Raw genomic sequence first — 26,383 nt, 5'->3', positions numbered from 1 at the left:
AGACAGCACTGATTCAAAGGTCACTGACATGCTCAGGGGCCCGGATATCACTCCCCAGTCAGCAAATGACTACTGAAAAACAGGGTTATCCCATCCAGGTACATGGGGACTTGAGGTAATGCATCTATTGCTCTTGATGTGGCAAGGGCAACCTGCGGACAATATGAACTAAGTGATTTGCACGTCATCGGTGGAAGGTGGAGTATGTTAGTCGAGACCTGCAAGGAATGACCTGATGTTTCGTCCAGCTTTGAACAGAGAGTTCTCTACGTCATATGAATAGCTGCTTTCTAGCACCGATGTGGCTGCGGAAGGCGTTAGGATGGCTACCAGTCATCCTTCTTCTTTTGGGGCCGCTCATAGCTTCCCCATGTCGGTTTTCACACACCCCTGGTTGGTTTACACAAGGACAGCCCTTAGTTGTGATTGTTCTAGACATGTTATCTTGTCATCATTAGGAATCTTTATAGGTGTGCCCCTTGGCCACCTGATATGGGGGTTTATGGGTGGGGGGAGGTTTTTGGTGCGCATCAGTGGGTCACACTGCATTTCAAAGTAAAGGTCAGGCAGTCATATCCACTAGTCCTGCAGGCACGCATTTATTACTGGGTCTGGGCATATGACAAGACACACGATACAGCACTACCTATTATACTATGGGTTCACGCAAATCGCACTCTTTCCACGATTATACTATTCTAACTTGGAACGTTCGAGGAATGGCCATGCCTGTCAAACGGCATTTTATTTATACTTTTCTTAAACGACAAAAGGTACACTTTGCAATATTACAAGTAACATCTTCTGGCCAATGAGTTACAGTCATTATGAAAACGCTGGAGGGGTCAGGTGTACGGCACATCTTCATCTGTATATGCAAGTGGGGTACTGATATGGGTGGCGCCGGCAGTACCATTTACACACAGTAGGCAACGAGCGGACAATGGGGGTAGATATGTGGTGTTGGAGGGTCACTTAGATGGTAAACCATTTGCTATGGTGGGGGGTGTATGTTCCTAACTGTGCACAAGGAGACTTCCTCAAGACCCTTACTCCTGCATTACTGTCAGATCCCATAGTACCCACTGTCTGGGTAGGGGATTTTAATTGTGTTCCTAATGTGCTTCTAGATCGCTCGTCCAACCCCATGGAGGGAGCAAATAGCAGGCAGCACTCCACCCTCTTGGCAGAATGGGCCAGAGACAATGGGATACACAACATATGGCTAATGGGTCACCCGCAACATAAAGAGTATTCTTTCTACTCCCTGGTACATGACACACACACACGGATAGATCTGGCATGGGGAACTCCGGCAGTATGCGCCATGATATCTCATTCGGTCTATCTAGCCAGATTGGTATCTGATCATTCTCCATTACTGCTAGCTATCAGGTGGGGTCAGGTGCGTACTACTATACCCACCTGGTGCTTACAGAGTGAGGCGCTACTGGATGCCCCATTTAGAGAAGAATTGGCTACATGTAGTAAACAGTACTGGGAATTTAACGCTGAATCTATTACTTTGAGTGCCACAGAATGGGACGCACACAAGGTTGTGGTGCGTGGTCACTGCCTATTGGCCTCATGGGGAGCTCACCACTCCCTGCATCAAGAGGTAGTCTCTCTAGGAAAAGAAGTATGCGAACTATAAATAGCAGTGGCGCAGTGCAGGGCTCCCTACTCACTCCTTCATGATAAGCGACAGGTATACGGTGAAGCGGATCGAAGACTCCGCCAACACGATTACAACTAACATCTAAGGTGATTGCATGCAGAGGGTGTCCGTTCGGGACGACTTTTGGTGTGGCTGCTCCGCGAGGAGCGGCAGCATGCTCCCATAAGGGCCATCCGCATGGAATGTGGGACAGTGGTCTCCATGTAGGCGGCCATTAATATGATGCCTTTAGGGATTATTATATGGAACTCTATCGCAGACGGGAGATATTAGATAGTCAGAAACTAGAACCTTTTTTGTCAGCGACACCGCTTGCACAGTTAACGGCCAGTGACAAGGCAGCTCTTGATGAACCCTTAAGGCTTGAGGAACTCCATGTGGCCATGGCGCAGATAACCCGAGGCAAAACCCCAGGAACAGATGACTTACCAATCAAATATTATGCTACCTACTCGCAACATTTATTCCATCTCTTGTTGTCTGTGTACGAAGAAGCATGGACTCAGGCATGCTTCCGATCTCTCAGCGGGAGGCGCTGATAGTGGTGCTTCCTAAACCGGGACAAGATCCCGCAGACATGAGAGCTTATCGACCGCTGTCCCTTCTTAATTAGGATTGTAAGATTCTGGGTAAAGTACTGGCAAATAGGCTTGCCCTTGTCATACACACCCTCACATGAGGATCAAAACGGCGTTATACCCACACGTAACACGTTTCTGAATATACGCAGGCTGCTCAGCATCATTAGTGAGACGCCAGCTGAGGCATTTGTCAATGCAGCCGTCTCTTTAGACACAGAGAAAGCATTCAATACCCTAGATTGTGACTTTCTATTTGCCGCACTGTATGGGTTTCGGCCAGGGTTTTGTAAAGTGGGTGTAGACATTGTATGCTAACCCTACTGCTAGGGTGAAAACTGGAGTGATATCTGACAGTTTCCCCATCGGTAGAGGGACCAGGCAGAGATTCCCACTGTCTCCCCTACTGTTTGCCATTGCTATGGAACCTCTGGCTGCCCGACTTCGAATGAAGGCTGAGCAGTGGGGGCTATACAGGATGGAGAGACACCACGTTATATCATTATACGCAGATGATGCCCTGATCTATTTGAAAGATGTGGGGTCCACCTTGCCTGTGGTTATGCCATTATTCCCACTGGTAGAACTCTCCATGGAGGTGAAGGAAGCACTCCCCCCAAGCAGGCTGAAGTGGTGTGTAGGAAAGTACCATCTTGCCTGGTATGTTACCCCCATTTTTCACTGTATATATGTTGTTTTAGTTGTATGTGTCACTGGGACCCTGTCACCCAGGGCCCCAGTGCTCATAAGTGTGCCTGAATGTGTTACCTGTGTAGTGACTAACTGTCTCACTGAGGCTCTGCTAATCAGAACCTCAGTGGTTATGCTCTCTCATTTCTTTCAAATTGTCACTAACAGGCTAGTGACCAATTTTACCAATTTACATTGGCTTACTGGAACACCCTTATAATTCCCTAGTATATGGTACTGAGGTACCCAGGGTATTGGGGTTCCAGGAGATCCCTATGGGCTGCAGCATTTCTTTTGCCACCCATAGGGAGCTCTGACTATTCTTACACAGGCCTGCCACTGCAGCCTGAGTGAAATAACGTCCACGTTATTTCACAGCCATTTTACACTGCACTTAAGTAACTTATAAGTCACCTATATGTCTAACCTTTACCTGGTAAAGGTTAGGTGCAAAGTTACTTAGTGTGAGGGCACCCTGGCACTAGCCAAGGTGCCCCCACACTGTTCAGGGCCAATTCCCCGGACTTTGTGAGTGCGGGGACACCATTACACGCGTGCACTACATATAGGTCACTACCTATATGTAGCTTCACAATGGTAACTCCGAATATGGCCATGTAACATGTCTATGATCATGGAAATGCCCCCTCTATGCCATCCTGGCATAGTTGGCACAATCCCATGATCCCAGTGGTCTGTAGCACAGACCCTGGTACTGCCAAACTGCCTTTCCTGGGGTTTCACTGCAGCTGCTGCTGCTGCCAACCCCTCAGACAGGCATCTGCCCTCCTGGGTTCCAGCCAGGCCTGGCCCAGGATGGCAGAACAAAGAACTTCCTCTGAGAGAGGGTGTTACACCCTCTCCCTTTGGAAAATGGTGTGAAGGCAGGGGAGGAGTAGCCTCCCCCAGCCTCTGGAAATGCTTTCTTGGGCACAGATGTGCCCAATTCTGCATAAGCCAGTCTACACCGGTTCAGGGGACCCCTTAGCCCTGCTCTGGCGCGAAACTGGACAAAGGAAAGGGGAGTGACCACTCCCCTGACCTGCACCTCCCCTGGGAGGTGTCCAGAGCTCCTCCAGTGTGCTCCAGACCTCTGCCATCTTGGAAACAGAGGTGCTGCTGGCACACTGGACTGCTCTGAGTGGCCAGTGCCACCAGGTGACGTCAGAGACTCCTTCTGATAGGCTCCTTCAGGTGTTGCTAGTCTATCCTCTCTCCTAGGTAGCCAAACCCTCTTTTCTGGCTATTTAGGGTCTCTGTCTCTGGGGAAACTTTAGATAACGAATGCAAGAGCTCATCAGAGTTCCTCTGCATCTCTCTCTTCACCTTCTGCCAAGGAATCGACTGCTGACCGCGCTGGAAGCCTGCAAAACTGCAACAAAGTAGCTAAGACGACTACTGCAACTCTGTAACGCTGATCCTGCCGCCTTCTCGACTGTTTTCTTGGTGGTGCATGCTGTGGGGGTAGTCTGCCTCCTCCCTGCACTAGAAGCTCCGAAGAAATCTCCCGTGGGTCGACAGAATCTTCCCCCTGCAACCGCAGGCACCAAAAAGCTGCATTACCGGTCCCTTGGGTCTCCTCTCAGCATGACGAGCGAGGTCCCTCGAATCCAGCAACTCTGTCCAAGTGACCCCCACAGTCCAGTGACTCTTCAGTCCAAGTTTGGTGGAGGTAAGTCCTTGCCTCACCTCGCTAGACTGCATTGCTGGGAATCGCGACTTTTGCAGCTACTCCGGCCCCTGTGCACTTCCGGCGGAAATCCTTTGTGCACAGCCAAGCCTGGGTCCACAGCACTCTAACCTGCATTGCACGACTTTCTAAGTTGGTCTCCGACGACGTGGGACTCCTTTGTGTAACTTCGGGTGAGCACTGTTTCACGCATCCTCGTAGTGCCCGTTTCTGGCACTTCTCCGGGTGCTACCTGCTGCTGAGAGGGCTCCTTGTCTTGCTCGACGTTCCCTCTACCTCCTGGTCCAATTTGCGACCTCCTGGTCCCTCCTGGGCCACAGCAGCGTCCAAAAACGCTAACCGCACGATTTGCAGCTAGCAAGGCTTGTTGGCGTTCTTTCGGCGGGAAAACACTTCTGCACGACTCTCCACGGCGAGAGGGATCCGTCCACCAAAGGGGAAGTCTCTAGCCCTTTTTGTTCCTGCAGAAACCTCAGCTTCTTCTGTCCAGTAGAAGCTTCTTTGCACCCACAGCTGGCATTTCCTGGGCATCTGCCCATCTCCGACTTGCTTGTGACTTTTGGACTTGGTCCCCTTGTTCCACAGGTACCCTAGATTGGAAATCCATCGTTGTTGCATTGTTGGTTTGTGTCTTTCCTGCATTATTCCTCTATCACGACTTCTTTGTCTTTTGGGGAACTTCAGTGCACTTTGCACTCACTTTTCAGGGTCTTGGGGAGGGCTATTTTTCTAACTCTCACTATTTTCTAATAGTCCCAGCGACCCTCTACAAGGTCACATAGGTTTGGGGTCCATTCGTGGTTCGCATTCCACTTTTGGAGTATATGGTTTGTGTTGCCCCTATCCCTATGTGTCCCCATTGCATCCTATTGTAACTATACATTGTTTGCACTGTTTTCTAAGACTATACTGCATATTTTTGGTATTGTGTACATATATCTTGTGTATATTTCCTATCCTCTCACTGAGGGTACACTCTAAGATACTTTGGCATATTGTCATAAAAATAAAGTACCTTTATTTTTAGTATAACTGTGTATTGTGTTTTCTTATGATATTGTGCAAGTGACACTTGTGGTACTGTAGGAGCTTCACTCGTCTCCTAGTTCAGCCTAAGCTGCACTGCTAAGCTACCATTATCTATCAGCCTAAGCTGCTAGACACCCTATACACTAATAAGGGATAACTGGGCCTGGTGCAAGGTGCAAGTACCCCTTGGTACTCACTACAAGCCAGTCCAGCCTCCTACATTGGTTGTGCAGCGGTGGGATAAGTGCTTTGAGACTACTTACCACTCTTGTCATTGTACTTTTCATAAGAGAAAAATATACAAAACAAGTTCAGTGTGTGTACACATAGCTAAAAAGTTTTGCATTTCCTCTTTTCACTCTTTTCTAAAGTGCTGAAAAGTACTTCTAAACTTTCAAAAAGTTCTTAAAAGTTTTAAAAGTTTTTTTCTGTCTTTCAAAAAAGCTCTGACAATTTTTTTTTTCTCTTTTTCTATCACTTTTAACTCTCTCTAAAAATGTCTGGCACAGGCCAAAATGTTGATCTGTCCAAAATTGCATATGATCACCTTAGCTGGAAAGGAGCAAGGAGTCTCTGCATAGAGAGAGGTTTGAGTGTAGGGAAGAATCCTTCCTTGGAATTGTTACTTAACATGCTTAGAGAACAAGATAAGGCTAAAAGTGCCCCATCTGTTGAAAAAGTAGCTAATGGTTCCCAATCTGATCCAGGGACTCCCCCAGGTAAAGGTTCAGGAAAGAAACTTCTTAGCCTTCCCATTACAAGACAGTCTAGCATAGTTGGTACTGAGGTGGAGTCACATCATACAGATGATGTGCTCTCACATTACACTGTCAGCCAAGCTGTTAGGGTGCCCTCTGTAAGGGACAGGGCCCCTTCTGTTCATTCCCATCATACCTCTGTATCTAGAAATGTCCCTCCCACCAACCCTGATGACAGATTGTTAGAAAGGGAACTCAATAAGTTGAGGGTGGAACAAACCAGACTGAAGCTTAAAAAGCAACAGCTGGATTTGGATAGACAGTCTTTAGAATTAGAGAAGGAAAGACAGAAGTTGGGTTTAGAAACCCATGGTGGCAGCAGCAGTATTCCCCATAGTCATCCTGCAAAAGAGCATGATTCCAGGAATCTGCACAAGATAGTTCCCCCTTATAAGGAGGGGGATGACATTAACAAGTGGTTTGCTGCACTTGAGAGGGCCTGTGTTGTACAGGATGTCCCTCAAAGGCAGTGGGCTGCTATCCTATGGCTATCATTTAGTGGAAAAGGTAGGGATAGGCTCCTTACTGTGAAAGAAAGTGATGCCAATAATTTTACAGTACTTAAGAATGCACTCCTGGATGGTTATGGCTTAACCACTGAACAATACAGGATAAAGTTCAGAGAGACCAAAAAGGAGTCTTCACAAGAATGGGTTGATTTCATTGACCATTCAGTGAAGGCCTTGGAGGGGTGGTTACATGGCAGTACAGTTACTGATTATGACAGCCTGTATAACTTGATCCTGAGAGAGCATATTCTTAATAATTGTGTGTCTGATTTGTTGCACCAGTACTTGGTGGACTCTGATCTGACCTCTCCCCAAGAATTGGGAAAGAAGGCAGACAAATGGGTCAGAACAAGGGTGAACAGAAAAGTTCATACAGGGGGTGACAAAGATGGCAACAAAAAGAAGGATGGTAAGTCTTCTGACAAGGGTGGGGACCAATCTAAAAATTAGTCTTCATCAGGCCCACAAAAACACTCTCCAAATCCTCCTTTAATCAAAACAAAGAAAATAAACCATGGTGCTATTTATGTCAAGTAAAAGGCCATTGGACAACAGATCCCAGTTGTCCAAAGAAAAGCACCAAGCCTCCTACCACTACAACCCCTACTGCTACACCTAGTGTCCCTACTAATATCAGTGGTGGTGGGAGCAAACCTACTAATAGCCAATCCAAGGGAGTAGCTGGGCTCACTATTGGTAACTTAGTTGGGGTTGGTCTTGTTAGGGAGACCACAGAGGCTATATTAGTCTCTGAGGGGGCTATTGATTTAGCCACCTTAGTTGCTTGTCCCCTTAATATGGATAAGTACAAGCAGCTACCCCTAATAAATGGTGTTGAGGTTCAGGCCTACAGGGACACTGGTGCCAGTGTGACTATGGTCATAGAGAAACTGGTCCACCCTGAACAACACCTACTTGGTCACCAGTACCAAGTAACCGATGCTCACAACAACACACTTAGCCACCCCATGGCTGTTGTAAATCTCAACTGGGGGGGGGTTACTGGTCCAAAGAAAGTTGTGGTAGCCACAGATTTACCTGTAGACTGTCTACTAGGAAATGATTTGGAGACACCAGCTTGGTCAGATGTGGAGTTGGAGGCCCATGCAGCAATGGTGGGCATCCCAGGGCATATTTTTGCTTTAACCAGGGCTCAGGCCAAAAAGCAAAAAGGACAGGGAAGCTTGGATCCTGGAACAATGGACCAAGTGCTCCCTAAAGCTAGGGCTAGTAGAAGCAAACCACTTCCTACTATCCCTCCCTCTACAGTGGATTCAACTTCAGAGGAAGAAGAATTCCCTCCCTGTGCAGAACCTACACCAGAGGAGCTCGAAGCAGACACTGCTGAGCTTTTGGGTGAAGGGGGGCCTGCCAGGGAGGAGCTGAGTGTGGCACAGCAAACCTGTCCCACATTAGAGGGTCTAAGACAGCAAGCTGTCAAACAGGCTAATGGGGATGTCAGTGACTCTCACAGAGTTTACTGGGAGGACAATTTCTTGTACACTGAGGCAAGGGATCCTAAACCTGGAGCTGCCAGGAGATTAGTGATTCCTCAGGAGTACAGAAAGTTCCTCCTAACTCTTGCCCACGACATTCCCCTAGCTGGGCATCTGGGACAAATGAAAACTTGGGACAGGCTTGTTCCCTTGTTTCATTGGCCTAGAATGTCTGAGGACACAAAAGATTTTTGTAAGTCCTGTGAAACCTGTCAAGCCAGTGGCAAGACAGGTGGCACTCCAAAGGCACCCCTTATTCCACTGCCTGTGGTTGGGGTTCCCTTTGAAAGGGTAGGGGTAGACATAGTTGGCCCCCTTGACCCTCCTACTGCTTCAGGCAATAGGTTTATCTTGGTGGTAGTGGACCATGCCACAAGATATCCTGAAGCTATTCCTTTAAGGACCACTACAGCTCCTGCAGTGGCAAAGGCCCTCCTGGGAATATTTTCCAGGGTGGGCTTCCCAAAGGAAGTAGTATCAGACAGGGGAAGCAATTTCATGTCTGCATACTTAAAGGCCATGTGGAAGGAGTGTGGTGTGACTTATAAGTTCACTACACCGTATCATCCACAAACAAATGGACTGGTGGAGAGATTTAACAAAACTCTCAAAGGCATGATTATGGGTCTCCCTGAAAAACTCCGCAGGAGATGGGATATCCTTCTACCATGCCTCCTTTTTGCCTACAGGGAGGTACCCCAGAAAGGAGTGGGCTTCAGCCCCTTTGAACTTCTTTTTGGACACCCTGTTAGGGGTCCACTCACACTTGTCAAGGAGGGTTGGGAACAACCTTTAAAAGCTCCAAAACAAGATATTGTGGATTATGTACTTGGCCTCAGATCAAGGATGGCTGAGTATATGAAAAAGGCCAGTAAAAACCTTCAGGCCAGCCAAGAGCTCCAGAAGCAATGGCATGATCAGAAGGCTGTTTTGGTTCAGTACAAACCAGGGCAGAAAGTGTGGGTCTTGGAGCCTGTGGCCCCAAGAGCACTCCAAGATAAATGGAGTGGTCCCCACACAATTGTTGAGAAAAAGGGTGAAGTCACCTATTTAGTTGACTTAGGCACTGCAAGGAGTCCCCTTAGGGTACTCCATGTAAACCGCCTGAAACCCTACTATGACAGGGCTGATCTCACCCTGCTCATGGCAACTGATGAGGGACAGGAAGAAGACAGTGATCCTCTACCTGATCTCTTCTCTTCCACAGAACAAGATGCTCTTGTGGAAGGTGTAGTTTTGGCTGATTGTCTTACTGCTGAGCAGAAAGACCATTGCATAAATCTCCTAGATCAATTTTCTGAACTCTTCCCTACTGTGCCAGGTACCACTTCTTGGTGTGAGCACACTATAGATACTGGAGACAGTTTACCTGTCAAAAGTAAGATCTATAGGCAACCTGACCATGTCAGGGACTGCATAAAGCAAGAGGTGCAGAAAATGTTAGAACTAGGAGTGGTTGAGCACTCTGAAAGTCCATGGGCTTCTCCTGTGGTACTTGTACCAAAACCCCTTTCCAAAGATGGAAAGAAGGAAATGCGGTTTTGTGTAGACTATAGAGGTCTCAACCTGGTAACCAAAACTGATGCTCACCCTATACCCAGGGCAGATGAGCTCATAGATACACTGGCATCTGCCAAGTATCTAAGCACTTTTGATTTGACTGCAGGGTATTGGCAGATCAAATTGTCAGAAGATGCTAAACCTAAAACTGCATTTTCAACCATTGGAGGCCATTACCAATTTACAGTAATGCCTTTTAGTTTGAAAAATGCACCTGCCACTTTTCAAAGGTTGGTGAACACAGTCCTGCATGGGCTGGAGGCTTTCAGTGCAGCATATTTGGACGATATAGCTGTCTTTAGCTCCAGCTGGGATGATCACCTGGTCCACCTATGGAAAGTTTTGGAGGCCCTGCAAAAGGCAGGCCTCACTATCAAGGCTTCAAAGTGCCAGATAGGGCAGGGTAAGGTGGTTTATCTGGGACACCTTGTTGGTGGGGAACAGATTGCACCACTACAGGGGAAAATCCAAACAATTATTGATTGGGTTCCCCCTACTACTCAGACTCAGGTGAGAGCCTTCCTAGGCCTCACTGGGTATTACAGGAGGTTCATTAAGAACTATGGCTCCATTGCAGCCCCTCTTAATGACCTCACATCCAAGAAAATGCCTAAAAAGGTATTATGGACAGCAAACTGTCAGAAATCTTTTGAGGAGCTGAAGCAGGCCATGTGCTCTGCACCTGTCCTGAAAAGCCCTTGTTACTCTAAAAAATTCTATGTCCAAACTGATGCATCTGAATTAGGAGTAGGGGCAGTCCTATCACAACTTAATTCTGAGGGCCAGGATCAACCTGTTGCTTTTATTAGTAGGAGGTTGACCCCTAGAGAAAAGCGTTGGTCTGCCATAGAGAGGGAGGCCTTTGCTGTGGTCTGGGCTCTGAAGAAGTTGAGGCCATACCTGTTTGGCACTCACTTCATTGTTCAGACAGACCACAAACCTCTACTTTGGCTAAAACAAATGAAAGGTGAAAATCCTCAATTGTTGAGGTGGTCCATATCCCTACAGGGAATGGACTATACAGTGGAACATAGACCTGGGAGTAGCCACTCCAATGCAGATGGACTCTCCAGATATTTCCACTTAGACAATGAAGACTCATCAGGACATGGCTAGTCTTATTGTCCTTCGTTTGGGGGAGACGGGGGGGGGGGTTGTGTAGGAAAGTACCATCTTGCCTGGCATGTTACCCCCATTTTCACTGTATATATGTTGTATGTGTCACTGGGACCCTGTCATCCAGGGCCCCAGTGCACATAAGTGTGCCTGAATGTGTTACCTGTGTAGTGACTAACTGTCTCACTGAGGCTCTGCTAATCAGAACCTCAGTGGTTATGCTCTCTCATTTCTTTCAAATTGTCACTAACAGGCTAGTGACCAATTTTACCAATTTACATTGGCTTACTGGAACACCCTTATAATTCCCTAGTATATGGTACTGAGGTACCCAGGGTATTGAGGTTCCAGGAGATCCCTATGGGCTGCAGCATTTCTTTTGCCACCCATAGGGAGCTCTGACTATTCTTACACAGGCCTGCCACTGCAGCCTGAGTGAAATAACGTCCACGTTATTTCACAGCCATTTTACACTGCACTTAAGTAACTTATAAGTCACCTATATGTCTAACCTTTACCTGGTAAAGGTTAGGTGCAAAGTTACTTAGTGTGAGGGCACCCTGGCACTAGCCAAGGTGCCCCCACATTGTTCAGGGCCAATTCCCCGGACTTTGTGAGTGCGGGGACACCATTACACGCGTGCACTACATATAGGTCACTACCTATATGTAGCTTCACAATGGTAACTCCGAATATGGCCATGTAACATGTCTATGATCATGGAATTGCCCCCTCTATGCCATCCTGGCATAGTTGGCACAATCCCATGATCCCAGTGGTCTGTAGCACAGACCCTGGTACTGCCAAACTGCCTTTCCTGGGGTTTCACTGCAGCTGCTGCTGCTGCCAACCCCTCAGACAGGCATCTGCCCTCCTGGGGTCCAGCCAGGCCTGGCCCAGGATGGCAGAACAAAGAACTTCCTCTGAGAGAGGGTGTTACACCCTCTCCCTTTGGAAAATGGTGTGAAGGCAGGGGAGGAGTAGCCTCCCCCAGCCTCTGGAAATGCTTTCTTGGGCACAGATGTGCCCAATTCTGCATAAGCCAGTCTACACCGGTTCAGGGGACCCCTTAGCCCTGCTCTGGCGCGAAACTGGACAAAGGAAAGGGGAGTGACCACTCCCCTGACCTGCACCTCCCCTGGGAGGTGTCCAGAGCTCCTCCAGTGTGCTCCAGACCTCTGCCATCTTGGAAACAGAGGTGCTGCTGGCACACTGGACTGCTCTGAGTGGCCAGTGCCACCAGGTGACGTCAGAGACTCCTTCTGATAGGCTCCTTCAGGTGTTGCTAGTCTATCCTCTCTCCTAGGTAGCCAAATCCTCTTTTCTGGCTATTTAGGGTCTCTGTCTCTGGGGAAACTTTAGATAACGAATGCAAGAGCTCATCAGAGTTCCTCTGCATCTCTCTCTTCACCTTCTGCCAAGGAATCGACTGCTGACCGCGCTGGAAGCCTGCAAAACTGCAACAAAGTAGCTAAGACGACTACTGCAACTCTGTAACGCTGATCCTGCCGCCTTCTCGACTGTTTTCTTGGTGGTGCATGCTGTGGGGGTAGTCTGCCTCCTCCCTGCACTAGAAGCTCCGAAGAAATCTCCCGTGGGTCGACGGAATCTTCCCCCTGCAACCGCAGGCACCAAAAAGCTGCATTACCGGTCCCTTGGGTCTCCTCTCAGCATGACGAGCGAGGTCCCTCGAATCCAGCAACTCTGTCCAAGTGACCCCCACAGTCCAGTGACTCTTCAGTCCAAGTTTGGTGGAGGTAAGTCCTTGCCTCACCTCGCTAGACTGCATTGCTGGGAATCGCGACTTTTGCAGCTACTCCGGCCCCTGTGCACTTCCGGCGGAAATCCTTTGTGCACAGCCAAGCCTGGGTCCACGGCACTCTAATCTGCATTGCACGACTTTCTAAGTTGGTCTCCGACGACGTGGGACTCCTTTGTGTAACTTCGGGTGAGCACCGTTTCACGCATCCTCGTAGTGCCCGTTTCTGGCACTTCTCCAGGTGCTACCTGCTGCTGAGAGGGCTCCTTGTCTTGCTCGACGTTCCCTCTACCTCCTGGTCCAATTTGCGACCTCCTGGTCCCTCCTGGGCCACAGCAGCGTCCAAAAACGCTAACCGCACGATTTGCAGCTAGCAAGGCTTGTTGGCGTTCTTTCGGCGGGAAAACACTTCTGCAAGACTCTCCACGGCGAGAGGGATCCGTCCACCAAAGGGGAAGTCTCTAGCCCTTTTTGTTCCTGCAGAAACCTCAGCTTCTTCTGTCCAGTAGAAGCTTCTTTGCACCCACAGCTGGCATTTCCTGGGCATCTGCCCATCTCCGACTTGCTTGTGACTTTTGGACTTGGTCCCCTTGTTCCACAGGTACCCTAGATTGGAAATCCATCGTTGTTGCATTGTTGGTTTGTGTCTTTCCTGCATTATTCCTCTATCACGACTTCTTTGTCTTTTGGGGAACTTCAGTGCACTTTGCACTCACTTTTCAGGGTCTTGGGGAGGGCTATTTTTCTAACTCTCACTATTTTCTAATAGTCCCAGCGACCCTCTACAAGGTCACATAGGTTTGGGGTCCATTCGTGGTTCGCATTCCACTTTTGGAGTATATGGTTTGTGTTGCCCCTATCCCTATGTGTCCCCATTGCATCCTATTGTAACTATACATTGTTTGCACTGTTTTCTAAGACTATACTGCATATTTTTGGTATTGTGTACATATATCTTGTGTATATTTCCTATCCTCTCACTGAGGGTACACTCTAAGATACTTTGGCATATTGTCATAAAAATAAAGTACCTTTATTTTTAGTATAACTGTGTATTGTGTTTTCTTATGATATTGTGCAAGTGACACTTGTGGTACTGTAGGAGCTTCACTCGTCTCCTAGTTCAGCCTAAGCTGCACTGCTAAGCTACCATTATCTATCAGCCTAAGCTGCTAGACACCCTATACACTAATAAGGGATAACTGGGCCTGGTGCAAGGTGCAAGTACCCCTTGGTACTCACTACAAGCCAGTCCAGCCTCCTACATTGGTTGTGCAGCGGTGGGATAAGTGCTTTGAGACTACTTACCACTCTTGTCATTGTACTTTTCATAAGAGAAAAATATACAAAACAAGTTCAGTGTGTGTACACATAGCTAAAAAGTTTTGCATTTCCTCTTTTCACTCTTTTCTAAAGTGCTGAAAAGTACTTCTAAACTTTCAAAAAGTTCTTAAAAGTTTTAAAAGTTTTTTTCTGTCTTTCAAAAAAGCTCTGACAATTTTTTTTTTCTCTTTTTCTATCACTTTTAACTCTCTCTAAAAATGTCTGGCACAGGCCAAAATGTTGATCTGTCCAAAATTGCATATGATCACCTTAGCTGGAAAGGAGCAAGGAGTCTCTCCATAGAGAGAGGTTTGAGTGTAGGGAAGAATCCTTCCTTGGAATTGTTACTTAACATGCTTAGAGAACAAGATAAGGCTAAAAGTGCCCCATCTGTTGAAAAAGTAGCTAATGGTTCCCAATCTGATCCAGGGACTCCCCCAGGTAAAGGTTCAGGAAAGAAACTTCTTAGCCTTCCCATTACAAGACAGTCTAGCATAGTTGGTACTGAGGTGGAGTCACATCATACAGATGATGTGCTCTCACATTACACTGTCAGCCAAGCTGTTAGGGTGCCCTCTGTAAGGGACAGGGCCCCTTCTGTTCATTCCCATCATACCTCTGTATCTAGAAATGTCCCTCCCACCAACCCTGATGACAGATTGTTAGAAAGGGAACTCAATAAGTTGAGGGTGGAACAAACCAGACTGAAGCTTAAAAAGCAACAGCTGGATTTGGATAGACAGTCTTTAGAATTAGAGAAGGAAAGACAGAAGTTGGGTTTAGAAACCCATGGTGGCAGCAGCAGTATTCCCCATAGTCATCCTGCAAAAGAGCATGATTCCAGGAATCTGCACAAGATAGTTCCCCCTTATAAGGAGGGGGATGACATTAACAAGTGGTTTGCTGCACTTGAGAGGGCCTGTGTTGTACAGGATGTCCCTCAAAGGCAGTGGGCTGCTATCCTATGGCTATCATTTAGTGGAAAAGGTAGGGATAGGCTCCTTACTGTGAAAGAAAGTGATGCCAATAATTTTACAGTACTTAAGAATGCACTCCTGGATGGTTATGGCTTAACCACTGAACAATACAGGATAAAGTTCAGAGAGACCAAAAAGGAGTCTTCACAAGAATGGGTTGATTTCATTGACCATTCAGTGAAGGCCTTGGAGGGGTGGTTACATGGCAGTAAAGTTACTGATTATGACAGCCTGTATAACTTGATCCTGAGAGAGCATATTCTTAATAATTGTGTGTCTGATTTGTTGCACCAGTACTTGGTGGACTCTGATCTGACCTCTCCCCAAGAATTGGGAAAGAAGGCAGACAAATGGGTCAGAACAAGGGTGAACAGAAAAGTTCATACAGGGGGTGACAAAGATGGCAACAAAAAGAAGGATGGTAAGTCTTCTGACAAGGGTGGGGACAAATCTAAAAATTAGTCTTCATCAGGCCCACAAAAACACTCTCCAAATCCTCCTTTAATCAAAACAAAGAAAATAAACCATGGTGCTATTTATGTCAAGTAAAAGGCCATTGGACAACAGATCCCAGTTGTCCAAAGAAAAGCACCAAGCCTCCTACCACTACAACCCCTACTGCTACACCTAGTGTCCCTACTAATATCAGTGGTGGTGGGAGCAAACCTACTAATAGCCAATCCAAGGGAGTAGCTGGGCTCACTATTGGTAACTTAGTTGGGGTTGGTCTTGTTAGGGAGACCACAGAGGCTATATTAGTCTCTGAGGGGGCTATTGATTTAGCCACCTTAGTTGCTTGTCCCCTTAATATGGATAAGTACAAGCAGCTACCCCTAATAAATGGTGTTGAGGTTCAGGCCTACAGGGACACTGGTGCCAGTGTGACTATGGTCATAGAGAAACTGGTCCACCCTGAACAACACCTACTTGGTCACCAGTACCAAGTAACCGATGCTCACAACAACACACTTAGCCACCCCATGGCTGTTGTAAATCTCAACTGGGGGGGGGTTACTGGTCCAAAGAAAGTTGTGGTAGCCACAGATTTACCTGTAGACTGTCTACTAGGAAATGATTTGGAGACACCAGCTTGGTCAGATGTGGAGTTGGAGGCCCATGCAGCAATGCTGGGCATCCCAGGGCATATTTTTGCTTTAACCAGGGCTCAGGCCAAAAAGCAAAAAGTACAGGGAAGCTTGGATCCTGGAACAATGGACCAAGTGCTCCCTAAAGCTAGGGCTAGTAGAAGCAAACCACTTCCTACTATCCCTCCCTCTACAGTGGATTCAACTTCAGAGGAAGAAGAATTCCCTCCCTGTGCAGAACCTACACCAGAGGAGCTCGAAGCAGACACTGCTGAGCTTTTGGGTGAAGGGGGGCCTGCCAGGGAGGAGCTGAGTGTGGCACAGCAAACCTGTCCCACATTAGAGGGTCTAAGACAGCAAGCTGTCAAACAGGCTAATGGGGATGTCAGTGACTCTCACAGAGTTTACTGGGAGGACAATCTCTTGTACACTGAGGCAAGGGATCCTAAACCTGGAGCTGCCAGGAGATTAGTGATTCCTCAGGAGTACAGAAAGTTCCTCCTAACTCTTGCCCACGACATTCCCCTAGCTGGGCATCTGGGACAAATGAAAACTTGGGACAGGCTTGTTCCCTTGTTTCATTGGCCTAGAATGTCTGAGGACACAAAAGATTTTTGTAAGTCCTGTGAAACCTGTCAAGCCAGTGGCAAGACAGGTGGCACTCCAAAGGCACCCCTTATTCCACTGCCTGTGGTTGGGGTTCCCTTTGAAAGGGTAGGGGTAGACATAGTTGGCCCCCTTGACCCTCCTACTGCTTCAGGCAATAGGTTTATCTTGGTGGTAGTGGACCATGCCACAAGATATCCTGAAGCTATTCCTTTAAGGACCACTACAGCTCCTGCAGTGGCAAAGGCCCTCCTGGGAATATTTTCCAGGGTGGGCTTCCCAAAGGAAGTAGTATCAGACAGGGGAAGCAATTTCATGTCTGCATACTTAAAGGCCATGTGGAAGGAGTGTGGTGTGACTTATAAGTTCACTACACCCTATCATCCACAAACAAATGGACTGGTGGAGAGATTTAACAAAACTCTCAAAGGCATGATTATGGGTCTCCCTGAAAAACTCCGCAGGAGATGGGATATCCTTCTACCATGCCTCCTTTTTGCCTACAGGGAGGTACCCCAGAAAGGAGTGGGCTTCAGCCCCTTTGAACTTCTTTTTGGACACCCTGTTAGGGGTCCACTCACACTTGTCAAGGAGGGTTGGGAACAACCTTTAAAAGCTCCAAAACAAGATACTGTGGATTATGTACTTGGCCTCAGATCAAGGATGGCTGAGTATATGAAAAAGGCCAGTAAAAACCTTCAGGCCAGCCAAGAGCTCCAGAAGCAATGGCATGATCAGAAGGCTGTTTTGGTTCAGTACAAACCAGGGCAGAAAGTGTGGGTCTTGGAGCCTGTGGCCCCAAGAGCACTCCAAGATAAATGGAGTGGTCCCCACACAATTGTTGAGAAAAAGGGTGAAGTCACCTATTTAGTTGACTTAGGCACTGCAAGGAGTCCCCTTAGGGTACTCCATGTAAACCGCCTGAAACCCTACTATGACAGGGCTGATCTCACCCTGCTCATGGCAACTGATGAGGGACAGGAAGAAGACAGTGATCCTCTACCTGATCTCTTCTCTTCCACAGAACAAGATGCTCTTGTGGAAGGTGTAGTTTTGGCTGATTGTCTTACTGCTGAGCAGAAAGACCATTGCATAAATCTCCTAGATCAATTTTCTGAACTCTTCCCTACTGTGCCAGGTACCACTTCTTGGTGTGAGCACACTATAGATACTGGAGACAGTTTACCTGTCAAAAGTAAGATCTATAGGCAACCTGACCATGTCAGGGACTGCATAAAGCAAGAGGTGCAGAAAATGTTAGAACTAGGAGTGGTTGAGCACTCTGAAAGTCCATGGGCTTCTCCTGTGGTACTTGTACCAAAACCCCTTTCCAAAGATGGAAAGAAGGAAATGCGGTTTTGTGTAGACTATAGAGGTCTCAACCTGGTAACCAAAACTGATGCTCACCCTATACCCAGGGCAGATGAGCTCATAGATACACTGGCATCTGCCAAGTATCTAAGCACTTTTGATTTGACTGCAGGGTATTGGCAGATCAAATTGTCAGAAGATGCTAAACCTAAAACTGCATTTTCAACCATTGGAGGCCATTACCAATTTACAGTAATGCCTTTTAGTTTGAAAAATGCACCTGCCACTTTTCAAAGGTTGGTGAACACAGTCCTGCATGGGCTGGAGGCTTTCAGTGCAGCATATTTGGACGATATAGCTGTCTTTAGCTCCAGCTGGGATGATCACCTGGTCCACCTATGGAAAGTTTTGGAGGCCCTGCAAAAGGCAGGCCTCACTATCAAGGCTTCAAAGTGCCAGATAGGGCAGGGTAAGGTGGTTTATCTGGGACACCTTGTTGGTGGGGAACAGATTGCACCACTACAGGGGAAAATCCAAACAATTATTGATTGGGTTCCCCCTACTACTCAGACTCAGGTGAGAGCCTTCCTAGGCCTCACTGGGTATTACAGGAGGTTCATTAAGAACTATGGCTCCATTGCAGCCCCTCTTAATGACCTCACATCCAAGAAAATGCCTAAAAAGGTATTATGGACAGCAAACTGTCAGAAAGCTTTTGAGGAGCTGAAGCAGGCCATGTGCTCTGCACCTGTCCTGAAAAGCCCTTGTTACTCTAAAAGATTCTATGTCCAAACTGATGCATCTGAATTAGGAGTAGGGGCAGTCCTATCACAACTTAATTCTGAGGGCCAGGATCAACCTGTTGCTTTTATTAGTAGGAGGTTGACCCCTAGAGAAAAGCGTTGGTCTGCCATAGAGAGGGAGGCCTTTGCTGTGGTCTGGGCTCTGAAGAAGTTGAGGCCATACCTGTTTGGCACTCACTTCATTGTTCAGACAGACCACAAACCTCTACTTTGGCTAAAACAAATGAAAGGTGAAAATCCTCAATTGTTGAGGTGGTCCATATCCCTACAGGGAATGGACTATACAGTGGAACATAGACCTGGGAGTAGCCACTCCAATGCAGATGGACTCTCCAGATATTTCCACTTAGACAATGAAGACTCATCAGGTCATGGCTAGTCTTATTGTCCTTCGTTTGGGGGGGGGGGGGGGGGGGGGGGTTTGTGTAGGAAAGTACCATCTTGCCTGGCATGTTACCCCCATTTTCACTGTATATATGTTGTATGTGTCACTGGGACCCTGTCATCCAGGGCCCCAGTGCTCATAAGTGTGCCTTAATGTGTTACCTGTGTAGTGACTAACTGTCTCACTGAGGCTCTGCTAATCAGAACCTCAGTGGTTATGCTCTCTCATTTCTTTCAAATTGTCACTAACAGGCTAGTGACCAATTTTACCAATTTACATTGGCTTACTGGAACACCCTTATAATTCCCTAGTATATGGTACTGAGGTACCCAGGGTATTGGGGTTCCAGGAGATCCCTATGGGCTGCAGCATTTCTTTTGCCACCCATAGGGAGCTCTGACTATTCTTACACAGGCCTGCCACTGCAGCCTGAGTGAAATAACGTCCACGTTATTTCACAGCCATTTTACACTGCACTTAAGTAACTTATAAGTCACCTATATGTCTAACCTTTACCTGGTAAAGGTTAGGTGCAAAGTTACTTAGTGTGAGGGCACCCTGGCACTAGCCAAGGTGCCCCCACATTGTTCAGGGCCAATTCCCCGGACTTTGTGAGTGCGGGGACACCATTACACGCGTGCACTACATATAGGTCACTACCTATATGCAGCTTCACAATGGTAACTCCGAATATGGCCATGTAACATGTCTATGATCATGGAATTGCCCCCTCTATGCCATCCTGGCATAGTTGGCACAATCCCATGATCCCAGTGGTCTGTAGCACAGACCCTGGTACTGCCAAACTGCCTTTCCTGGGGTTTCACTGCAGCTGCTGCCAACCCCTCAGACAGGCTTCTGCCCTCCTGGGGTCCATCCAGGCCTGGCCCAGGATGGCAGAACAAAGGACTTCCTCTGAGAGAGGGTGTTACACCCTCTCCCTTTGGAAAATGGTGTGAAGGCAGGGGAGGAGTAGTCTCCCCCAGCCTCTGGAAATGCTTTCTTGGGCACAGATGTGCCCAATTCTGCATAAGCCAGTCTACACCGGTTCAGGGGACCCCTTAGCCCTGCTCTAGCGCGAAACTGGACAAAGGAAAGGGGAGTGACCACTCCCCTGACCTGCACCTCCCCTGGGAGGTGTCCAGAGCTCCTCCAGTGTGCTCCAGACCTCTGCCATCTTGGAAACAGAGGTGCTGCTGGCACACTGGACTGCTCGGAGTGGCCAGTGCCACCAGGTGACGTCAGAGACTCCTTCTGATAGGCTCCTTCAGGTGTTGCTAGCCTATCCTCTCTCCTAGGTAGCCAAACCCTCTTTTCTGGCTATTTAGGGTCTCTGTCTCTGGGGAAACTTTAGATAACGAATGCAAGAGCTCATCAGAGTTCCTCTGCATCTCTCTCTTCACCTTCTGCCAAGGAATCGACTGCTGACCGCGCTGGAAGCCTGCAAAACTGCAACAAAGTAGCTAAGACGACTACTACAACTCTGTAACGCTGATCCTGCCGCCTTCTCGACTGTTTTCCTGGTGGTGCATGCTGTGGGGGTAGTCTGCCTCCTCCCTGCACTAGAAGCTCCGAAGAAATCTCCCGTGGGTCGACGGAATCTTCCCCCTGCAACCGCAGGCACCAAAAAGCTGCACTACCGGTCCCTTGGGTCTCCTCTCAGCACGACGAGCGAGGTCCCTCGAATCCAGCAACTCTGTCCAAGTGACCCCCACAGTCCAGTGACTTTTCAGTCCAAGTTTGGTGGAGGTAAGTCCTTGCCTCACCTCGCTAGACTGCATTGCTGGGAACCGCGACTTTTGCAGCTACTCCGGCCCCTGTGCACTTCCGGCGGAAATCCTTTGTGCACAGCCAAGCCTGGGTCCACGGCACTCTAACCTGCATTGCACGACTTTCTAAGTTGGTCTCCGGCGACGTGGGACTCCTTTGTGTACCTTAGGGTGAGCACCGTTTCACGCATCCTCGTAGTGCCTGTTTCTGGCACTTCTCCGGGTGCTACCTGCTGCTGAGAGGGCTCCTTGTCTTGCTCGACGTTCCCTCTACCTCCTGGTCCAATTTGCGACCTGGTCCCTCCTGGGCCACAACAGCGTCCAAAAACGCTAACCGCACGATTTGCAGCTAGCAAGGCTTGTTGGCGTTCTTTCGGCGGGAAAACACTTCTGCACGACTCTCCACGGCGAGAGGGATCCGTCCACCAAAGGGGAAGTCTCTAGCCCTTTTTGTTCCTGCAGAAACCTCAGCTTCTTCTGTCCAGTAGAAGCTTCTTTGCACCCACAGCTGGCATTTCCTGGGCATCTGACCATCTCCGACTTGCTTGTGACTTTTGGACTTGGTTCCCTTGTTCCACAGGTACCCTAGATTGGAAATCCATCGTTGTTGCATTGTTGGTTTGTGTCTTTCCTGCATTATTCCTCTATCACGAGTTCTTTGTCTTTTGGGGAACTTCAGTGCACTTTGCACTCACTTTTCAGGGTCTTGGGGAGGGCTATTTTTCTAACTCTCACTATTTTCTAATAGTCCCAGCGACCCTCTACAAGGTCACATAGGTTTGGGGTCCATTTGTGGTTCGCATTCCACTTTTGGAGTATATGGTTTGTGTTGCCCCTATCCCTATGTGTCCCCATTGCATCCTATTGTAACTATACATTGTTTGCACTGTTTTCTAAGACTATACTGCATATTTTTGGTATTGTGTACATATATCTTGTGTATATTTCCTATCCTCTCACTGAGGGTACACTCTAAGATACTTTGGCATATTGTCATAAAAATAAAGTACCTTTATTTTTAGTATAACGGTGTATTGTGTTTTCTTATGATATTGTGCAAGTGACACTTGTGGTACTGTAGGAGCTTCACTCGTCTCCTAGTTCAGCCTAAGCTGCTCTGCTAAGCTACCATTATCTATCAGCCTAAGCTGCTAGACACCCTATACACTAATAAGGGATAACTGGGCCTGGTGCAAGGTGCAAGTACCCCTTGGTACTCACTACAAGCCAGTCCAGCCTCCTACATGGTGCTTCAACACTTTTAGATACCTGGGCATACAGATATATCATGGAGTGGACGACTTACGGGATGGTAACTTGGTCTGCATGCTTCGCTCCATGAGGGTCTCGCTCTCATTTTGGTGCTCGCTGCCGCTGTCTCCACTGGGCAGGGTGACCATAGAACACATGTTGATCCTACCAAGGCTTTTATATTATTTTGCGGCCTTGCCCATTGCGATCCCTAAGCTCTTCTTCCGCGAATTGGACAGTATGCTGCTAACACTAATTTGGGGGCAGGATAGATACCTGTCGCGCTCACCACTTAGCAACGACTGGTGCGAAGGGGGGGGGGGGGGGGGGGGGGGGGGGGGGGGGGATTGGGCCTGGGTGCCCCGAACTTTGAATATTAGTATGCGGCTGCCCAGCTGCAGTGGCCACTGCGCTGGTTGAGGGAGCCCGACTCCTTCAAGGCCAAGTGGGTACATGCGCGGATAGATGATAACTCCCCTCTACACATGGCTATCTGAAAATCCACAAAGACACTGTGACGACAACCCGCTGTTGACAGCAGCACACAATAGCTGGTGTAGATACATACGGGGTGGGAGGTCTAACCCCCCATACTCACCTCTTATTACGCTGTGTCAAATACCAGGTGGCGCGACGTTATTCCGTACTCATTCCATGGCCCCATGGACGAATGCTGGGATGGAAACGTTGGGAGATTGCCATTTTCAAAACAATCTAATGTCTTTTGAGGCAATTACGGACCTTGCCTCACTGGGACACTTTCTTTCATATCATGCTCTTTGTTACTTGATTAAGACGACCTGGGATTATGGGGATCTTGAACCTCCGACCTCCTCGGCCCTGCACGCTATGCTAGTGGACAACGGGCCAAAGGTGGTTATCACTAATTTATATAGGGCACTGACTGAAGTGCACATTACGCAACATAAGGTACCCCTCCACAGATGGTACTCGATTCTTCCGGCCCCCCTATCAGTCATGAAGTGGATTGAGGCCCTTCAACAGGTGCAGAGTGTCCCGTAATCAATCCCAGATTTAGATATACACAGTTTCATTATGTCCAGACGTATCTGTCCCCATGCCGTATACAACGATTGTACCCAACAGCGACTGCAGTATGTCCCCGCTGTGGGCTTCTTGCAGCTAGTTTTTTCCATATGGTGTGGGAGTGTGATCCAATACAGAGGGCCTGGCTGAACATTGTAGCGGATGTCACGGTTATTACTGGACACACTTTCACGCCAACACCGGAGTCTTGTCTCTTGTATTTACGCCCCAGAGCTAAGAAAAATATCTACATCCATAAATTTGCAGACCTGGCATTTATTATGTACAAGCGAATGATAGCCATGGGGTGGAAGTCCTCTCGATCACCGGAACTGGCTAGCTGGCGTGCTATGACATTAAAATGGGCGCGTTTGGAGATATGTGTCCTGCGAACCCTGAGAGACAGGCACTCACAGGATATGACACATGGGAAACGCTGGTGGCCAATATGGAGGCCAAGAATGATGACCGTCCTCCGTGATTCCTTTTAAGAACATACGGAGGATCAACTCAGGTGTTGGCTTTCCTCTGCTTGCTATAGGGTCCCAATGTTGACTATCTTCCTAATTAAATACTCGCTACTAGTGGAGCACTGTTGTTGACGAAATGTAGTAGTTTTTGGAATATTATTTAGCACCACGCCCATGGAAACATTGCACACAATAGCAATTTCTTGGCCTTATCCGGGGTTAGACAGTGTTGGAGGTACACATGTGGGGACTGCAGACCTCTTATCCTAATCTCAATTCCCTTCCAAATTAGACTTGCATTGTACTTTTGGTTATTGAGAGGCAAAAATGGAGATTGTGTAATATAAGCATTGCAATAGAATTGCCAAGGTATGATATTGTTGCAAGAAAAAGATGTAGTCGTATGCTAATATAGCCCAGATCTAAATGGGAAATGTTTGATTTAATACCTGCGTTAGACACTAGATTGTTGGAATGCACTTTGACTCACTCAAATGTATCATTGTGACCGTTAATACATACTGAAATTAATATAACAGATTAAAAAAATATATATATGTGATTCAGATTGTCCAGTAATTGCCTAGTGTAACATCTGCTCGTTCCAGGTTAGGGAGTGAAGGATGCCTGATTTGTAAGCATGACCTTACCCCTGAGAGACCAGGCACGTGGCTTACTACTACCCCTCTTCTCATCCCTACCACTCTAGGAGAGCACCCGGCAGCTCCAGACCCACGTCTTTCACATGTGGCGCTTCTACAACTTCGCCCGGATGCGGAAAGGAGCAGATTACTTCACCCTCCTGTTAAACTACAGCTACGTGAACTGGTGGTCAGCAGTGCAGAGTGTGGTCATTGTCCTCTCGGGGTTTCTGCAGCTCTACTTCCTAAAGCGCCTCTTTAATGTCCGAACCACTACCGACACTCAGAAGCCTCGCTGTTGAGATCACTGTGGCCCCGATCCCAGATTCCTCAGAGGAATGTCGCACAGCCCGACAGTATTCAATACTACTTCTGATTTCCTTTGTTGAAAAATATTTCAAAGCTTATGTTCTGCCTTAGATACATGCATTTGTTTTAATGAAATTAAAACTGAATTTTTCTTGTTAGGACATTTTTTTTTCTGGAAAGACACATTGAACACTTACACTGGTGTAGAACAGAAATTCAGGACTGCAATAAAGTATTTTATATAGTGCTCACGACCAACGTGTTCTTGTTTTGTGGTGCTGTGCATGACTGGCGATGTACAAATATCTGACTTGCAAGCAACCTTAATCTAAGATTGATCAGCCTGGGGGGAAAAAGGTCTCTTAGAAAGGACTTCCTTGTAGTTAGATGGGCCAAGCACTCTATGAACACATTTCCTTCCACAAATACTTTCAGATACGTTTTTCACAACGAACAGAATCACCTTCCCGAATCCCCCGTGGCTCCTCTGGCCTGCTAGAATGACACTTCACAAATGATGTGGGACTTGTGTCCAGTGGTTCCCTTCCCGCTTCAAACATGTGTACTGTGTCACAGTTCCTATGGCTGAAGCATTTATACTGTGTCCAAAATCCAGTCCCTCGGCTGCAACTTAATCATATAACCACAATGCGCATGTCCCCATCAGCATTACCGCCCTCCCGTGACTGCCCACTTATGGAAAAAGCACACGGCGCTCCGCTGCCCCCTGGCAATGTCAGCAATATACAGGTGTTTATATGCAACGGCAAGACCCACCAAACTAATGAAAACTACAGCACAGGCGGCAGTAAACAGCCAAACCTCCAGCAGAACATCATCAACCTGCAAAAACCAATACCGCACAGATATGTGATAAAGTTGATGGGCACTGTGTTCATACCAAAACTTTCCACCATGCCAAGCCAGATGCCAACACACAAGACAATTCCTAACTTACATTGAAAAGGTCCAAAATACACCATATAATCTGCCATCACAGCACTCACTGCCAAAAAACTCCACACACGATCATGTTTGGGGCAGTAGCAGTCAGTCTAGAAGATCTTGAACTGTCAAAGCAATCCATCATTTATCTGCGGAAGCAAACATCTACAGATTCAGAGACAAAGGTTAGAGGTGAATACTGCACTAGGCTGGGCCAAGATGTACTGGCAAAGACTCAAGCCACTGGCTGAATGAGGCTGGTTGAAAAAAGCCAGCGGTTAAAAGAGTACGTCCCAAAACCCATTCTTTATCTATTAATAATAGAGCTGTTTAACGTTTGTGCTGTTAAAACCAAGACGTAAGTATACAACTAAGGCGCAGTCATCTGAGAAACTACCAGAACAAAGTAAAATAAATGAATCATCAGAAGATGAATCAGACTCCAGTTTGCAAGTGTAAGTCCGGAACCACGCAAGAAATTTAAAGTGCCACAGCAATGGCAAAATAAGTGAGATACAAATAACGAGAACCTAAGATATTTGCTAACATTCGGAACTGGTAAAACAGCCCTTGTTAAACGACAACTTGAATATAGGGA

The 26,383-nt window shown here is 47.5% G+C and overlaps 1 protein-coding gene across 1 annotated transcript in view; it reads left to right on the top strand.

The window, feature by feature from the left end:
* Positions 1 to 25,087, top strand: part of TMED6 (transmembrane p24 trafficking protein 6) — an 82,271-nt gene extending 57,184 nt beyond the window's left edge. Inside the window, exon 4 of the mRNA XM_069217036.1 lies at positions 24,600 to 25,087. Coding sequence (XP_069073137.1) covers positions 24,600 to 24,833 — 234 coding nt within the window. The 3' untranslated portion in view covers positions 24,834 to 25,087. The remainder of the gene's footprint in view (positions 1 to 24,599) is intronic.
* Positions 25,088 to 26,383: the final 1,296 nt, after the last annotated feature.

This window comes from Pleurodeles waltl, chromosome 12, assembly GCF_031143425.1.
Source record: "Pleurodeles waltl isolate 20211129_DDA chromosome 12, aPleWal1.hap1.20221129, whole genome shotgun sequence".
Taxonomy (NCBI): Eukaryota; Metazoa; Chordata; class Amphibia; order Caudata; family Salamandridae; genus Pleurodeles; species Pleurodeles waltl.
Note: the sequence above shows the minus strand (reverse complement) of the source record. Positions and strands in the feature narration are given on the sequence as shown.